Here is a 19371-nt window from a genome sequence, read left to right on the forward strand (position 1 = left end):
TCCTGGAGTGGAAGCGAAACATCCTCAAACCTTGGAAACCAAGTCCAGTGGATCGTCTTTTCTAAACTTTTACCGAATGACTATGAACTGGATGACTGAGAATGTTCATCAGAGTTCAGTTTGCATGGTTTTTAAGCCATAACAACACTTTTGACGGGCATTTCTATAAAGTCTGGAACTCCACATTACTCCAGACATTTTGAATTGAGAAAGCTTTCTGGATTGGAAGCGAAACATCCTCAAATTTGGAAAATTGTCCAGTAGTTTTGTTTTTTAAATATGACTATGACCTGGATGACTGAGAATCTACACTAGTGCAGTGTCTTCACAGAGACTGGGTCACTTTACCACCACAGCAACAAGGATAGGGCTTCCCAACAGCAGAACAGCCAGCTAATGAATAAATGAATAAACTCTTTCTCTCTCTGCTATCTCTCTAAAAGAAACATGATATCCAGTCTTTCTCTTGAGAAAAGATCGTTCAGAGAATGAAATTTATTTGCAATTAAATGAACATTCATCAGGCCAACATGGTGTGTAGATGTCCTGAAGGCAGTGTCCGCATTGGGATTGGTCAAAGCCACATCAAGCGGCCCAGTGGACTCCAGCTGGTCCCTGTTGAAAAACCGGGCATAAAAACTGAAGTAGAAGATAAGGGACAAGAATATGTCCCTGGCCACAACTCCAGTGCTGTGATGAGTCTAGGATGCTTGTTGCAGTATGAGCAGGCAGCGGTGTGGACAAGCTGTCGCACACATCGTGGGTTAAGCCTGGAATGTTGTTTCAAAAGCCTCGGATCTATTTTTGGTGACGGATCTCATTTTTTTTATTTAATTTTTTTATCACCATTGAAAACGCATTGTTATCTGTTTTAATATTTGCAAGACACAGCAAAAAAGGGACATTCACTTCACGTGCCATAATTATCCTTTATAGTGGTTTCTGTGGGTTAGCCCTGCACAAGCCTGTGTGTTTGTGTGAACAGCTGTGTGCAGCCCATATTGCCTCTTTTAATAGTTCAGGAATTTGGTACACAGCCCTACCTGGGCAACACCTCCCATTATCTCATTCATTCGGGAGCCAGAGCAAGGTAAGAAATGAGACTATCAAACAATTAAAGGTTTATCTGGTTATTAGTGCTCAACCACAAAGTGGAAAAAAAAACTTATGTCCTCAGGGGCTTTATTAGTTTATTCTTAATTCTTGCTAACTCTGGTCCCTGCTATAATCCATGCTTTGTTATGCAGGAAGCAAAGATGTGGACTTCAATACAGTGAATGTGATCATGTGGAACCACCAGATTTTTATTGCGGACTGACTAGATCATGGTTTTCAACTGCTTGTATCTGTCATGATTTGGCCTGATTGCTCCACCATAATTTTTTATTTCTTTCACCTGCCATTTTCCCTCCCTGCTTTAACTATCGTCTATTTCTGACACCTGTTTCCTTTGCTTTATATTTTGTTCAGCCTAAGCTTTTAGGGGACAGATATTTTTTTATTGTTCTGTTAGTCAGTCTGTTTGGTCCTGGCGGCCAGTGGAAAGAGGGTTTTGTGTCTGTCTCGTCTCCTGCTTGTCCACTGTTCCTGCCCTGCTGAGTTCTCTGTTTTTTTTTTTATCTCTACGCGGGGAGGATCAGTTTTTATCCCCGTAAGCCTGGCTCCAAGGTGGTCACCAGTTAAAAGGTCCTGCATCAAGTTCTGGTTCCACGTCCTGTCTCGGCTACCCTCTCCACTGAGCCTGCTCATCTGCACCTGATCCTGTCTGCTCCTGTGCGTGTCCGTCTGGTCACCGTTCTGGATTCTGTCAGATTCTGAACCTACGTGGGAGCTTGTGAATGTCTGGAAGCCTGGATCCTGTCACCTGCCTGTTTTGTTTTTGTCTTTATTTCAATAAACGTTTTGAACTTTCCTACTGACTGTCTCACCTTGAATACTCTGTCCCGTTTATGACATCATCTCATTTCGCAACTTTTCCTAAAATGGATCCAGACTGTTTCTGTCTGCTTTTCCTTTTTTAGTTTGGTTAAATTGTAACTATAAGTAAGGGTCTTAGAAATTATCTAATTTGGTGGTTTTAGGATAATGTATTTTATTGTCAAATCTATTATAATTAACTCCAGTCCTGCTCAGTATAGAAACATGATAGTTTTGTTGTTGTTATTTACCATAAATATCAGCTCAATTTTCAAAAGGCAGAAGAACAGTTCAGGTGAGAGTACCACTTGGACAGTTTTACGTCATCAGTTGTCATATAACATTGGATAATAGTAGCTTCTTGTGGTTTAGGTATGAACGCAGCAGAAACAGGAAGAGACAGCAGAGACAGAGGAACAGGCCAGAATGAGGAGACAGAGATGAAACAAGAAGCTAGTAAAAGATGGTAGTTCAATAGTTCTTTGTCCACAATGTCTTGCCTTTCATGCTTTTGGGTCCTGCGATTTCGGCATTAAACGTGTTCTGCATAAGACATTTGGACTCAGGCCTACTTCTTACGTACATCCTCTCAGACAATAAATAATTGTTAATAATGTCTGAATGTGTAATAAATCTTAACAAATATGGAGAAATGCAGGAATTAATTCTTACTTTTTTGGTGTACCAAATCACCTTCATAATAATGAAATATTTTGTGGGTTAAGCTCTGGATGATGAGATTTTCTAGCTCTGCCCCTGCTCTTATGTTAATTGTGGAGTGGATGTCCCACAGTGAAAACAGACACAGTTTAAAAGCCTTAAGAAAATAACATTTAATAATTTTTATGCATACATGAATCATATTTCTTAAAGTTTTAAACATTTAATTATACACATATGTATACACAGCACATCTGTGACTGTTCAAGGTCAGTTTGTGGTTTCTAATGCTGCTGTTTTAAACTGTATTTACAAGAAGATTAAAAAGCACATGTGTTCAAGCTTATTGATGATCTTAAACAAGTTTTAGTATCATCAGGTTTATAGATTTCTCCCTGGACACATTCATTCATTAGTAGATCAACAGGTGGAAGGAGAGACAGGAGGACATGTATGAACAGTTGTATTGAGGCCTATAAACCATAATAAATGCAGCAGAGTCATAGCTATGGAATACAATGAATATAAACTGATTATATGTGTATCATATTCTATGTATTCTTTTATGTTTTTTACTGTTTATGTAGAGGTAACATGTAGCAACTGCTGTTTTCACAAAGGGACTGATTATTGCATTTTGCAATTTTTTTCCACTTGTCTAAAGAGTGGTAGAAAAGCTCTGAAGTGTTTGAACTTTCCCATCTTCTCTGCTTGTCTTCTAAATTCTTCTATAAATTTTTTCTTCATTTCTTCTTGTTCTTTTTGGTACTTTTCCTCCATTGCCCTGAGCTCCCTTTCATGCATTTCTGTTAGAATTTTTTCATCAAGCATTTTGGCTTTTTCATATTCTTCTTTAAGTTCATTCATTCTCATCTCCTCTCTCAGCTGTCTCTGTTTGTCTTCCTCTCGTCTCTTTTCCCACCACTCTCTTTGTTCTTTCACCATAGCCCTTTGTGTTTCTTCCAGTTCCCGTCTCTTCGTCTCAAGGGATCGTTCAGCTACTGCTCCTGATTTTATCATTTCATCCAAAGCTTCAATTTTTTCCTTTAACTGCTGCTTTTCCATTTCTTCTGCCACTGCCCTCCGCCTATCTTGTTCATCCCTATATTCCTGTTCTCTCTTTCTCTTCTCATATTCTCTCCCGATATTTTCCTTCATTTCCCTCAAATATTTTCTCTGCTGTTCATGATCTGCTCTCTCTTTTTCAAGTCTTCTTTCCACGTCTTCTTTTTCAGCTGCATATTTTCGTTCAAGTCCTTCCACTTCCCCTTTTATTTCTTGATCTCTCTCTTTTAGAATATTCTCCATATCTTCCTGTATGGCAGCTTCAGCCTCTTGCAGCATCTCATTGGTAAAGCAGCTTCCTCCATTTTCCTTCACCATGGTGTCTATCTTCTTAATCAGCTCTCTGACCTGCTTACGGTTGTCTGCAGCTCTATTATCAAACAAATGGTATCTTCCTCCACAGTCTTTAATTAGCCTTTTGAAAGAATCTTCACTTTCATTTTTAATGTAATGTTCAACTGTGGAACATTCTTCTTCCAATGAATCACCTCCAGTTAAAAGAACGATGGTGAATTTTTCTGAATTCTTTCCAAATATTTTCTTGATATTTTCTAATGTTTGTATCTCCTCTGATGTGAATCTTCCTATCCGTATCACCAGCAGGAAGACATGGGGTCCTGGAGCCACAAAATTAATACACCCCACCAACTCCTCCTGGATCTCTTTTGCGCTCAACCTCGTGTCAAAGAGACCTGGTGTGTCGACCACATAAACTGAACGACCATCTACTTCAGTCTTTCTTTTAAGACATTTCTTTGTGACTGATCTCTGACTTAATTTGGCTTCAAACTCCTTTCTTCCCAGGATGGTGTTTCCTGATGAGCTCTTCCCACTGCCAGTCTTCCCAATCAGAACAATTCTGATGTCTTTTGGATTCTCTATATCACCTGTGGGATAAGATATGGGAAATGTGAATAAGAATGTTATTGGGATGGTTCCCAACAGCGGATGCATCTTTCGTTTGGATATTATTTCTTCGTATTGGCTGATAAAACAGTTAACCAAGTTAAAAATATTAAATTGCAATCCTTAATTCAGAAATAAAATTAAATTAGCTTTAAAAGTGTCTTTTAAAACTCATAATACTTTTTATAATACTAATTTATTTTGTAGCAAATGTTTTAGCTAACAACCTGGCAGAAAGAAAAAAAGTTTAAAAATGAATTAATTTAAATGGCTCTTGATACATATGTTAACAACCCACAGCAGCAAAACTGAAGCAAAGTGAAAGCCTGCGATTATGGAAGCAGAGTCTGACAAAGTTTAAACTTAAAGGTGCAGTAGGAGATCTTTTCTGACACATTTTTTACCATGTGGCTTAAAGATCTCCCCACAGCCACTTAGCAAGCAGTGAAGTAGAAGGTCTGGAAGTGAAACTAAAATAAATGGTCCCCGCTACAGTGAGAAATCAATTAATAACCCCAATAATCACAAAAGATGTTCCGTTGTACACAATTGGTTCCTGACATGTCAATCATGGTTTTATGCTTGTCCTGTCTCCCTGCCAGCTCCCAGATCAGCTACGTGCTGCTTTAGCTGTTCAGACGTGCTGCAGACAGCATGCACGTTCGTGTGATTTCGAGGGGTGGTGTGAAGGGAGAGTTGTGGCATGGTTGTGTATGTTCAATAATATAGCTTGCCGGAACCGTTTTTCCAATATTTCCAACAGCACCTTTAAGTTTTGCAGAGCATAAGTTGACACTTTTTGCTTCTGCCACAGCGTCGCCTTGTAGGTGCTAATGTCTAACTACCAAATAAGGACAACCATAGAATAAACTAAAACAATTGAACATGCCCTGTGTAACATAACAATGTCAGATGGTTTTAAAACCCAGTAAGTAAAATTGCCCAAAATTTTGAGGAGACAGCAGTTTGGAATTAACACATGATGAATAGACATTATAAACACTGATAGAAATTAAGCTTCTTTGATGACACTCATAAATACATTAAAGCACAAATAAATTGGATTTAAACAGCATAAAATCTTTGTAGAAACATTTTTTAGGAGACAGAAACATGCTTTGAAGGAAAATATTTCCATTGACATGTTGTATGGAGAATTTCAGAAAATGCAGCTTGTGGGGTAACCCTCTATTGTATGTCTGATAGAATTTAAAAAGTCAAACCATTCAGATCCTGATGTTTCACACTTTCATATAAAAAAATGATTGAAAAAACAAAGTTTTCATTTTGCTCAAAAACCTGACTTGCGAGGTGAAGTCACCTAAGTGACTTTACACCATTTATGATACATTTTAAATAAATAAATTAGATGCGCATGGTAGGGATCTTACCTCTCCACTTTGACATGAAGTTTTTCCAGCTTCTGTCAGTTTTTCCCTCTTCATTCCCTCTGACAGATATTTGGTCCACTGGCTGCTGCTGAGAAACTACAGAACAAGAAAACTACTTTTAGGTGGTGCTTCAACAGGCTTAGTCGTAAAACTTCATTAAATTCATTACTTCATTAAAATTCGTAAATCACAGAGGTCATGGGACTTATAATCAATTTAAACAAGCAATAGTTATAGAGCTGCATTTTTTTTTTCAAACCAACACCTTATTACTGAAGATCAATCTTATATTTATCAGCATGCCTGCATAAAAAAAATCATTTCTAAAAAAAACAAACACCTCCATTCAGAGGACTCTAGCCCCGCTTAATGACTGAGGAAAAAGGCAGAAGTAATGTGTTTGCGAGAACGACCAAGAGCTGGATCAGTGGTTTTGTTATGGACAGCTGCTGAAGTTTTTCCAGTCAGCATTTGGACAGACAACAGGAATCTCGCCTACCTCCAGACCGCCAAGGGCCTAACCCTTATATAAATAGAATAGAAAATCCCTTTATTGTCCATCAATCAGGAATTTTAATGCATTGTTTCCTTTTTTTGCTAATCAAAAGTTTCATTGTTGTCTGTGCAAGAGAAATATTAGATTTAGTTTGGTCCGTGAGGCAGACACCCTGTCTACTTTTAAGTTTGTTAAAAGTAGACAGGGTGTAGTCTACTTTGTTTTTTTTTAAGGCCAGGCTTAAAACTTTCCTTTTTGATAAAGCTTATAGTTAGGGTGGCTCAGGTTATCCTGAGCTATCTCTATAGTTATGCTGCTATAGGCTTAGACTTCTGGAGGACATAGGGACCCCCATTTCATCATTCTGCTTCATTCTCTCTCTATCTCCTATTCTGCAGAATCTGTTAGTTCAATCTCTAACGTTCTGCTCTCTCTGCTTTTCCTCAGAGTAGCTTTGCCTCGTCTGTTCCTGTTTGGCTGTGACGGCATCCTGGAGAGAAATATCAGCTGTGCTGCTTCCATCGACACCCTTGTTTATAGATGTTGGAGATCGGCCTGTTTTCCATTGTGGTCCAGTTTCTCTGACCGTGACTGAGTGGATGTGCTCTCTTCGTCCTCTGGCATGGGGGCTGGCCCGGAGCTTGTCTGCCTGGCTGTGTGTTTCCTGGATGGGGCCGCCTTTTACAGCTGCTTTTTGTGTCTCTGCTTCTGTCTCCTTGAACCTCAGTCGGCATCGGCAGATGGCCGCTCACACTGAGCCTGGTTCTGCTGGAGGTTTCTTCCTGTTAAAAGGGAGTTTTTCCTCTCCACTGTCGCTACAAGCATGCTTAGTGTGAGGGATTGTATTTGAGTCAATGCAATAAACTGGTTTCCTTAGATAGAAAACTTTGTATCAATTTGACTGTATGATCTGGTTGAACTGTAAAGTGCCTTGAGATGACATGTGTTGTGAATTGGCGCTATATAAATAAACTGAATTGAATTGAATTACATTTTATTACAGCTGCACTTTAAGAAATAGAAATGTCTTGAGAGCTATACTGAACGAAATTTCGTTTTGTATAGATCTTGTGTGTACAAAATGACAATAAAGTTTGTCTAAGTCCATGATGTCAGGTTAATAACAGGGTTAATATTGTGTGGCCACATCAGGCACATCTGATGTTTCTCTCAGTGGTCCTCAGTGTACTCAGGGAGCTTGTGTTTATTCAATTCAATCCAAAAATACTTTATTAATCTCAAAGGGGAATTAAATGTTGCAGTAAATTATAGATAATTTTTTCAACCTGGTGTTTTCGGTGTTGATAGTAGTGGGCAGGAAGGATGTTCTCTCCAGGAAGGAAGGATCTTCTGATGTACTGTCTGTCTTGTACCGGATCTGGAGAAGCCTCTTTCTGAAGGCCCTTTGTTTTTGTTTAAAGTGGAAATGAAACAGTCAACCAAAGTAATTTAAAATGGCATTGTGTCTTATTATTATCAATAATTATTAATGGTGGGCATAGATTATATTTATAATCTAGATTAAATTTACTGTAATCTTGGAATTAATTTAGATTAGTCTAGATAAAAATGGCTCAATTAAATTCTGCCAGGCATTGATGAAATGTCTGTGCCATCTGAAAATAAAGTAAAAGTAAGTCTTTGAACAGGAAAAATGTATCATTTGAAACTGTAGCTCTAGATTGAAATATGATAAATACATGCCACAGAAGCTAAATTTTCAAAAACGGTCCCACTTTACCCACATTCACCCAAGCAATCATTAGAAGCAAACATAATGTTGTGATAAAATGAAATTTAAAATTACATAACAAAGCCTACCTAAAGCGACGGAGTGCAGGCCCCAGCTGGTTATCATTATTGACAGATCTCTAGTGGTCCCCTGATAGTGCTAAACACGTTGCCTCTACCAACTTCTCATCTTTTGCGGCTTTTTCGTCAGTGTGCTGGTCATGTATTCTCTTTATGATAGTTTGCCTCGCAGGTAATTTGTAAGATGGGTCACCTTTGACAGCCTGGAGAACAAGCCCATAATCTTCAAACACGCTGATGGCGGCAGCTTGTGGCTATCCACGGAGTAAGGAGATTGCTTAGCTTGGCTGATAGAGCTGTGCTGACGGGCTGTCCTCTCCTGTACTCAAACATTGTAGTGTGACGAACACGACTACTCCCCTGCGCTACATCAATGCTTGGCCCAGCATCTTCCACATTCGCTGAGGGATGCTTTGCGTTTAGGTGGTACTTGAGACTGGAAGAACTCCTGTAGTAAACTAATTCTACCTTGCTCAGGGTGCAAAGAACTTCAGTCTTGTTGAGGTTTTTTATTGGGAAGTCTTAAAAATAAATTTTCCCTGAAGCAAACCCGGCGGCTTTATGGCTGCATCCATGTTAGCACGTCATGTTCAATGTGGTTATTTCACAGTAGGCCTACACAGGTTGGAAGACTGATTTGTTCTTGCCCCTGGATATACATCAACACTAAAATATCAAGGTGAAAGTCATCGTAACTTGTAAGGTATAGACCCAGCTCCCAACCCAACTTTGATAATAGATTAACTGCGATATTTTTTTAATCACCCAATAATAGTCTGGTTTTAACGCAGCACATCGACACCGATTACGGCCCAGCACTAATAATTATATCACAAATGTGAAAAATATAAACGAAAAGAAAAAATATGCTTCAGCTAGGAATTGAATATATTGAATATACTGACAATACATCCCAACATTACACACTTAAGCCATTTGGTATAATGGAAGATGAAGCTGAAAGGACACTCAAGAATCCAAATCACGTTGCTTATGCTATGTAAATGAGTCCATTTACCGTGTGTCTTAAATTGTAGTAAGGAGAAAAGAGGCCATTTTGGAGCCGGGGTTCTGACTGTATTTTTCAATTGAGAATTATGCTTGATTAATCAAGGATTGCTTTTGATCACACCCAAACTGTCTACCTTATTGCTTGAGTAACAGTTAGCTTAATCATTTCCATAAATATATCTATAAATGTGTAAAATAATGTATTGTTTTGAATAAATAGCCTTGGAGTTGCAGTTGTCCACATAGAGACCAAATGCTTTCTGAAGTAAGATTTTAAGTCGGATGAAACAAATATGGACCTGTTGGATTATTATGAAAAGAATTATGTTTTGGATGGCTAACTAAGGCTTTCATACATACAGAATGGATACTTCACCTGATGTCAGGCATGGTGTTGGTAGCATCATGCTTAGTCAGATATTGAGCCAAAATTATGCTGGAAGGTTTTTCATCCATCAAAAAGGTGTGTACTTATCTTCCTTCTCTGTCTGACTCTTTTTTTTTATTAGGGTGTTTACTACCATCCTTAACTGATTTATGTCAAAACGAAAATAAAGTTATACCAAGTTTAAAATGTACTGTACCATCTAATTGACAGATTGAGAAATCTTACCTTCCCAGTTTAGGTTGCTGGGTCTCTGGTTGCTGCTTTCTGGATTCTGGGTTTTCCTTGTAGGAACTTGGACTGGCTGCTGCTGCTGCTTAGCCACTACAGGACCACAGTCATACAGAATATATGACATGTTCTGATGGGACAACTACTAAACTTTATTCATTACCTGACCAGTTACAAGGTTGTGATTTATTTACTGCATCACCTGCCATCTAAAACTAAAAATTATGCACAGTAGCATTAGAGATATTGGGAAGATATCAATATATTCCATGGTCCAAGTTTTATCATAGCTACTAAATCCTAATCCTTATTAATAATTTACTAATAAAAACTATCTTCAGCATGTGAAAGTATAATTAGAAAGATCTAGAAATGAGCAAAAATATAAACTTCGGGCGTGCAGGTGGCACAGTTGCTAGTGGGCACGACTCATATACGGAGGCCTTAGTCCTGGATGCGGCCGACCCTAGTTCGAATCCGACCGTTGGTCCTTTGCCGTATGTCTATCCCCCTCTCTAATAGCCCCTTTCCTGTAATCCTAACGTAAAAAAAAAAACGAGATGTGGCACAAAAACTAAAAAAAAAAAAAATAATAAAATAGAAACTTCTTAACTCACAGTATTGTTGAATATAGTCCAAGCTGCGACTGTGCTGCTCTGTTTGGACATTATACTCTACAACTGAAAAAGAGCAAAGAACAATAGGTCTTAATTTGCTGTGATTCCTTTAAAGTGTTACACTTTTAACAACACCAAACAATATAACGTAAAGGTTTTATTGTGGTTGTATTAACTAAAATCTCACCAGGTTCATCTACAGCAGATTCCACATTATACAGGCCTGATCCGTCTGTATAAAAACAATTTATTTTATATAATCAACATTTCCAATGTGATATTTAAAGCTTTTGTCAACAAGAACAACAAAAAAGCATCAACCAGGTATTATTTGGATTATGCTTACTTTCAATTAAAGAAAAAAAGAATTATTTTACAGCTGTAATAAATAATAGAAAACTGTTTTGCGAAACAAAAACTATACCATCTATGAACATGAATTTATAAGGCCAGGCCTGTTTAACTTTTAAAACATGTCAGAATTCCTTACAGAGAGAAGTACCTAACCTTTGAAAAATTAAAGAGTTTGTGGGAAATCACTTTTTAGATCAATCAATAACCAGAAAAATGAGGGAGTCCAGTGAAGATCTAATGAAGACTATTGTAGATTTGAACCATTTGGGAAGGACCTTCTAAACAGTTACAGGTTTGAAGATAATCAGTTCAAACTATTTTTATAAAGAGAAGGAATGCTTTTGATTCCTACTGTTACTTAGCCATGAAACAAGCTTGCTTGTATAATTTTACCAAAACATTTTTGTTTGTCTATTGTTGCATTGTCAATTGGTTTCAACATATTACCAATAAGTTTACACAGCAGTGTTGCCATGTGTATGATAATTATCATACGATGTAGGCTCAATAATCCCCAAAAAGGCCGAACAAATGATATATTCTAATGTTGTTCTAAACACAGTTAGTCAGGTGTGTTTTAAAGGTATAGTGAAGTACCCGCTCCAATGAGGGGGCGCTTATTAAACGCGCACCAGAGCATGCAGAAGCCCATTTCTCCTTGTGCACACATGCACACAGCAAAGTTGCTGTTTGCATTGCTCATACAAGCTTACTTTCCAAAAGAAGATTTGCAATTTTTCCACTATATCAAGTTAGGTAAGTAAGTGAAAGTGGGGACGAGCATGTTGGATGGCCTTACGTAAAATATCACCAAAATTATTGATAGTGGTCCATAAGTGGGCCGAAGTCAATGGAAAAATGCCAGGGCCGAAAATCGTTCCCATTCTGAGCCTGGCTGTGATAGCCAATCACACAAGAAAAGACAGTGGACCAATCAGGAGCTTGGGGGCGGTCTAAACTCAGGGAAATGGGCTTCAGTTTGACCTGTGGTTTTCCGCCTGGTCCTAGAACTCAACAAATGTCATTGACTGTAGTGTTATGTTGTTTTTGGACAGTAAACAGTGCAGGGACCAAAACAGACTTTTGAAAAAGTGGAGGGGACATGTCTCTCCCGGCTCCCATAAAAATTACGTCCATGACTTGGGGAACCACCAGTTTTGATTATCCAGCTGGAAAAAGAACATCCTCCACTATACATTTAACAGAGCAACACATACTGTAGGAGTCAGTACAAATATTATTTGATTAATTATTAAATAACATAAAGTTACAACAGTTCCCACTCTGCTAAGTTCTGGATAAAAACTGGTTCCTAACAATGATTCACAGATCAGGTTTTTCAGATGAGTTTTTATCTTATTTTATTTATTTGATTTCAACATAGATTAGAAAAGCTGGATCAATAAAAAAATTATAAAACTCATCAATTGCATTTGATTCACCTTCCAGCTAGGCTGAAATTTAAAGTTGTCCAAAAGCTTTCTGGAAGAATATTTTATGTCAGAGGTTGTCTGTTTCAATCAGACTTTTAAACAGAGTTTATCATTACCTGCACACTAAGGACTCTTACCTCCTGTATGTGGCACGTTAGATTTTTCTGTGCTGATTGGTTCTGGCTTCTGTTTTTTTTTGGCAGGAACAGGAAATGCTGGCGGCTGCTGCTGCACACTGACTATAAGACCATATTGAAACAAAGTATTTTAACTTAACAGCCTTAATAGCCAGGCTACTCTTGGTAATTATTGATCAGAAATGGTTTACTGAATAAATCTACAACAAACCTAGAGATGGAAAGGGAGGTTTTAAAGGAGAGGGGATAAGAATTAGACTGAGAGAGCAAGATAGAAAGAGGAAATAGGTGGAGAGGAAGAGACAGAGAAGAGAGGGAAAGTCAGGGTTGTGTTGGAGGTTTTTGTGAGGACCCAAATGCAGAAGCTGAGAGGCAGGGGTGAGTTCTTTGAAGATTTAATGAAGGATAACAGGCAGCAAAAACAGGAATCCAAAAATTCAATATAACAATTAAACACAAACCAGAACCATCAGAGGACATCAGGGGAAAACAATCATGAGGAGCCAGGGTAAGACAAAGTAAGACAAGGAACCAGCACTGAGGGACTGAACAGGAAGTGTATTTAGGGCTGACTGAACAAAGGCTGATAAGGAGCAGGTGTGAGTAGAGCTGATGAGGAAGCCAAGGGAACAGAAAACACAAGGGGGCAACAGAGGACAAGCAAAGAAAAACCTAAAAAAGACTAAAATAAATCCAGAACACACCAATAAAGCTAGAAAACAAAGAAAAACATGGATAAACTTGAAACAGAAAACTTAGAGAAAACCAACAGAACCATGATAGTTACAGGGAAAGTAAAAAAAAAGCATGTATACAGTGTCTCCTAAAAGTGTGCTTCTGCACCTGCATGAAATGAGAGGGAAAGAAAACAGAAAAAAAACAACAAACAGCTCCCCAACACACTAGCCACAGGAAGAGTGAGTATCTCATTGACACAAAGTCAAAACATGTATTTATAGAAAAACCTATGATAATTACATAATGTTCTTCAGAGTTGTAATGGTTACAGCTGCTTCAGTGTTAGGGTGTTAGTGTGGACACCAGGAGCCAAATGCAGTATATATGCATGAGTATTTTTGGGTTTACAAGGCTTCTTCAGAAAGAGAATATACTCAATAGCAGATGTGAGTGGAACCAGATCCCCCTTGCAGAGACCAGGGCTGACATAGAGGCGACCAGAGCCCGAGACATCCAAATGAATCTCAGACTACAAGCTCACAGGGAAGGCAGACATATTGACAGCTGCACCCAGGCGAGGAGAGAAGATGAGAGCCCTTAGGGTCTGGCCCGAGAGGGACCCAAACCATGAGTAGAATCTAAAAAACTAGCTTCATTTGTCAGGTGTTTAAGTATGTACAGCAAAATATGACCAATAAAACTAGGGGTAACAAAAGAATTTAGGGATATATGATATTTGCTATTTATTTGAAATTATAAAATATTTCATACCATGCAGTCAGAAGCTTAAGAGAAGGGAAGCACAATGTTTATCGGACCAATAAAATATCGGCCAATTTGGGTGACATTTTTATCTATGCGATACTTACATTTTTCCGATAAATATAAACCATACATTAACTAAATTGGTGTAATTTTATACAGGCAGAGCAGCCCCAAAACAGGGTTTGGCACGTCTTACTAGAAGGACCCAAGCTTGGCTTCTTCATTAGCTGACTAATTAAAAAACACACATCTTCACCACTATGGTTGTTTTTCTCGGTTTTAGAAGATGACATTAGCATTACAGTTAGCAAAAGCTGTTTAGCAAGATTTCCACGAGGAGGAAAAAGGCTTAAGGTTTTAACACCACAAATAGGGTGGCCATTTCTATAGCACCGAAAAGGAGGACATTGTGCGGCATATCAATAAATTACTAGTGTGTACATAAGAATCGGTTAAAGTCACATTTATAGTACAATTCTTTGTAGTTTAAAGAGGATGCTTGTGTAGCTGAATAGAACTAAATATTAAAGAAATGTAAAAAAGAATTGGTTCCCAGCATTTGCATTTATTTAATACATTGTGATGTTTAAAAAGTGACCACCGGGATGAAACTTTAAAGTGCAGAATACAACAAAGCATAAGATGGGTGGACTGAAACGTAAAAAAAAAATCTTTTTAACAAGAAACATTCATAATAAAATAGCCTAATATATTTAAAACAACAAAAGAGATTGTAGAAAACACATTGAACTGCTCTAAAAGTATAGCTTTATTTTTAAGAGCCTCAGTCTTTTGGGAACTTATCTTAAGTGTCTGTGTGTGCAGCAGACCTGTCTTTATGGTCATCCCTTTAGCTATGGGCCAATCACTGAAATCCACTTTTACAGTCTACACTTCCGTAGGACTAGTGATGTTTTATAGTATAGTCCACCTTGCAGCTCTGCACAAGTTATTTTAGCATCCAGGGACAACAAAACTTAATGTAAAAGCCAACATTGAAGAGTTCGCTGCTGCACGTTTATTACTTTTATGTTAATCCGTACTCGCACGCTGTTCAATCGTAGCTTTTCCTCGACTGCTTACGCCCACATCGCATCGACAAAGTGGCGGAAACCATGGAATGAATCTCCACTACCTTTGGTCATAAATTCATCCTCTTTTGTCCATTCTCGGTTAAACGACGTCCTGGTTTTGACAGGATGCTAACTTTAATACTTAGCATCAGTAATTCTGATCCTTGTTTACTTTTGTAACCAATGACAAGCAGATCTTTGTCTGACACGTCGCCACTCTTAGCCAATCATCTGTTAGATCAGATAGTGATGCATTTTTGACGATTGGATATTGGGCTGCAGCCCAGCAAAAAAATAAATAAAAATAAAAATCTGCTCTACAAGCCTAGTGCCTTATAAAGGAGGACAAATACACGTCCGGCTCGATGAGGCACCGGACGCCGGACGGTGTAATGAAAATCCAGACTGTCCGTCCTAAAGCTGGACATCTGGCCACCCTAACCAAAAACCTAATAGGTCACCTGAAAAATGGTCATTGATGTTAAGCAATATGGAAATAGTACGAAGCAGCGCGCTGGCAACCAGCAGTGCTAAGGCTAAGACAAAAACAACAACACAGAGGACAGGGGTCTCCAGTCAGAAGGCTTTTTAAAGCAGTAAAAACTTTTCAGGAGAAATGAGAAAAGGCTAAAGCTAACGACAAAGTGATGGAAATTATAGCACTCAACAACCAGCCTTTTTCTGATCCGGGTTTTTGTAACTTGATAGCACTTTTGGAGCCATGTTACACCATCCCAAGTCACACAACACCCATCCACAACTTTGCTGTGGTTATTCTTGAGGATGCACTGTTTTAGATTGCATTTTTTGTTACTGAGTGAATGTTAATGGATATAATTTTATTTACTGAACTTCACAAATACCTCTGCAGTAAAACCGTAGATCGGGTCAATATTTAATTTTCAAGGGATGCACTTTGTGTTTCAATTGAATTTTCTTTTACTGTTGGTGATTAAAGCAAGAGACCACGGTTTTATGTGATGACAAGAAAAAGAGTCAAAACCTCTTATTCTCTATTATAGATAAGCCAGAGTTATTAAATAATTTGTTTTTCAAAGCGGTATCCACCACAAGCTCCAGATTATGCAAAAAATTATATTGAATTTGAACTTATTGGTATCAGAATCAGTAGCAGCCATGAAAAGCTAAAATTGTCAGGTGAATTATCAGGTGTCGGTTGAAATTGTTAAAATCGTGCATCACTAGCTTTTAAGGGTTGGGTGTTTGGACACTTGTTGAATTTGAGACAAACACTAACTCTAATTTATTTGTTTTCATGCGCATTACTAATGGTTATTTTTTTAAACTTTTCATATCCATTTAATCTGTGCAAAGGGAATATTTCCTTTTTAGAAAGGTTTTTCATAGAAAAGTAATTAAAAAACAAGTTTTTTTTAAACTAATCAATAGAATAAAGTTACCCTTTCAGCATAAATAAAGGTATATTAGGTATTTACCCCTTTGAAGATCAGTATATTCACTACATGAAATACAATGCAACTGAACTTGAAACGGCCAAAAGTGCAAATTGTTCAACTTACAGTTTGGTGGGATAAATTCCATGCTCCAGCCTCGCTGCTCAGTTCTGATATTATATTCTACAATAAAAGTATAACAACGCACCGTAAGATGAACTTCCAATTCATCGAAGCAACACATTTTTTTAAATAAATAAACATAACTTCGGAAATGTTTCTATGGAATGCTTGAATATTGTGGGTTTTTTACATTGGTAAATGCAACCTTACCAGCTTCATTAGCAGCAGCAGGCGCCACATCATATAGGCCTAAATTAGCTGTAAGAAAAAAGTTAACATTTTAGTCAACTGTCAAATTCATTTGCGCAAAGCTATGTCAACAAATCACACAGGATCAGTAAAAGCTATTTTTTAATTTTATTTCTGTCTTTAAAACTTACTGTTATCCTCAGTTACCAGTCAGCCTTAATGTTGGATGAGAAGCTGTTTAATTGTACTACTGAACATTTCCTATTCTATCTACGTTATTCCCCTGTATTTGTAATGCTTTATCATTTATGGATGTTTCTCATGATCCATCCATTAAACATATTTTTAATATTAAGAATATATGATTGCTGAAGAACAGCATAAGACAAGAGAAGCACGCATCATTTAGGTGTCAGTAAAGAACAACAACACTTTACCTGAATTATACTGTAATATTTTCCAATTTTCTTTTAAGCATGACTCCTTGTTTTAAATCAAATATATGTGTTTTAAGATTGGTTTTGATCATTTATATTCTTACATATGTAGGATGTGATAAGATATCATTTTATTCTACTTCAAAGATAATCACTGTGTGGGAAATGCAGATGGTGCTTAAATCATCAATAGCTGGTATGGGTTCCCCTGTTTTAAAACTGATCATGTGACATGGTATCTAATAAGCAATCATAACCTAAAACATTTAAAGTTTTGAAATTCTGTTTATATCTATGATTTTATAGCACACTCAGCTTTATCTCCTAGGTACGAGCATCATGTAGACAGTTTCCACAAAAGTATTTGCTATAAAACTTTACTATAAATTAAAAAGAACAAAGCAAATTCCTTAGACCTTCCTATAAACCAGCACTATGTGTAATGCTAGAAGGTATTCTCTTACACATTTGTTCTCTTAGAAAAATGGAATAATGTTATTACACAATGCAGCCAAAATCATTACAAAGTGCTTCCAGGTATTGTAATAAATTCAGTGGGGATTACAAAACTTGGCTGTAATTTAGTTGTATTAAATTTTGAAGTTGTAGTATGTTCTAGTATTATATTAAAAAGACCGTATTACAAAATGTGGTTAGAAATGCTTTTACAGAGAAGGTTGACCGAAATTTGTGGAACTGAAACAGCATATTTACTAATGTCTTAACTCAGCTAAGATCTTTTGCAAAGTATCATTTAAATTCCCTGTAAACAACAATGTGAATATTTTCAATTTTCAAAGTGATAATACAATATGAAAAAAAATGAAATTGACATTCATTAAATATAACTACATAGGACAAAAGAAAGTAAAAATCCTTTAAAACATTGTGCAAAGGCTTTCAGAAAGAAAGCAAAAGTAAGAAATTAAGAATTGACTTCTGTCACCCGCCACATATAAACAAATTTATCTACATTACTTTGGACTAACTTTATACTGACTCTTACCCTTAAAGCTTTACTGTGATAAATCACTAATATATATATATATATTTTTTTTCTGAACTCATTTCAGTTTACAGCTGCTGCTGGTGTAATGCGCTGTTGGCTCAAATCCTTAAAAAAAATGAGTAATGCTTTATAAAACTAGTGGAGCAAAAACATATTTGGGTACTTCCAGCACACCTTCCATAATGTGTGCTCTGGGAAAAGTATGCATATTAAGAAAAAACCCCTAAGTCCTGAGCAGGCAGCACCCTCTGGTGTATGGACATACAAATATGTCTCAGTTAGTTTTGTTCAACATATTGGGCAAATATAGGAGGGTGGCAAGATGTGACTTTAAAGCAGCACTTCAATTCATTTCAAAAATGAAAAAATTAATATTAAAGGAACTCAAATTCTTTTCTTCAATAAATTGTTGTGGATGTTGATAGTTGTAGGCAGGGAGGATCTTCTGTAATGGTTTGTTGTTCAGCAGATAGAAGCTTCTGACTGAAGATCCTAAGTTACTGTTCAACAGACTGATGAAGAGGATGCTCACTGTTGTCCATGATCTTTTTCACTTTATGAAGAATTGTTTGTGAAATAATCTCCAGAGGTTGTAGAGGAGTTCCTAGAACAGAGCCGGACCTCTTGATCAGCTTGTTGAGCTTTTTATAGTCATTTGCTATGATGCTGATACCCCAGCAGATGATGGAGGAGGAGATCACACTCTCCACAACAGACCTATAGGTATGTAGCATCTTGCTGCAAACCTCAAAGGACCTAAGCTTCATTACGAAATACAGTTTGCTGTGTCACTTATTTAGGACGGCTTCTTAGTTGCATTTCCAGTTCATTCTGTCGTCCAGCTAAACATCGTGGTATTTATACTCCACCTCCATTTCTTCTCCAAAGATGCTAATAGGATTTAACTTGTTCCTGTTTCTACTGAAATCTACAATCATCTTTGTAAATCAGCATAATTTGGCAGTTTAACTTAAGAATCTGAAAAGGTGTAACTTTTGTTTTTTTTTGTTTTTTTTTTATTTATGAAAGTCAGAAATTATTTTACAATCACAAGATTATGTTTTTGCTGCACCAAGAGTTCTGCACCAGAAGTTTTCCCATACTTACCATTCAAATAGTTAGGTTGATTTATAGTCAGTTTTAGATTGAAACCATTAAACAAGACAAAAAAAATGAAAAATAGTAATTATTAGTAAATCTAAATGACTTTATATAAAAGCTATACATAATAAATGTATATTCTGTCATTTTCAAATTGTTTATAAAG

General features: G+C 37.1%; 1 protein-coding gene across 1 annotated transcript; it reads right to left on the reverse strand.

Annotated features, from left to right (window-relative positions):
- Window positions 1-3126: 3126 nt before the first annotated feature.
- On the reverse strand, window positions 3127-6030 carry LOC119782356 (GTPase IMAP family member 9-like). Its single transcript, XM_038283302.1, has 2 exons — window positions 5940-6030; window positions 3127-4529 (listed from the first exon to the last, which is right to left on the reverse strand). Exons 1-2 carry the CDS (start codon window positions 5953-5955, stop codon window positions 3205-3207), a joined length of 1341 nt encoding a protein of 446 aa, XP_038139230.1. The 5' UTR covers window positions 5956-6030; the 3' UTR covers window positions 3127-3204.
- Between the last annotated feature and the right edge of the window lie 13341 nt (window positions 6031-19371).

Source organism: Cyprinodon tularosa, unplaced genomic scaffold (assembly GCF_016077235.1).
Source record: "Cyprinodon tularosa strain WSP-4 unplaced genomic scaffold, ASM1607723v1 ctg192, whole genome shotgun sequence".
NCBI lineage: Eukaryota > Metazoa > Chordata > Actinopteri > Cyprinodontiformes > Cyprinodontidae > Cyprinodon > Cyprinodon tularosa.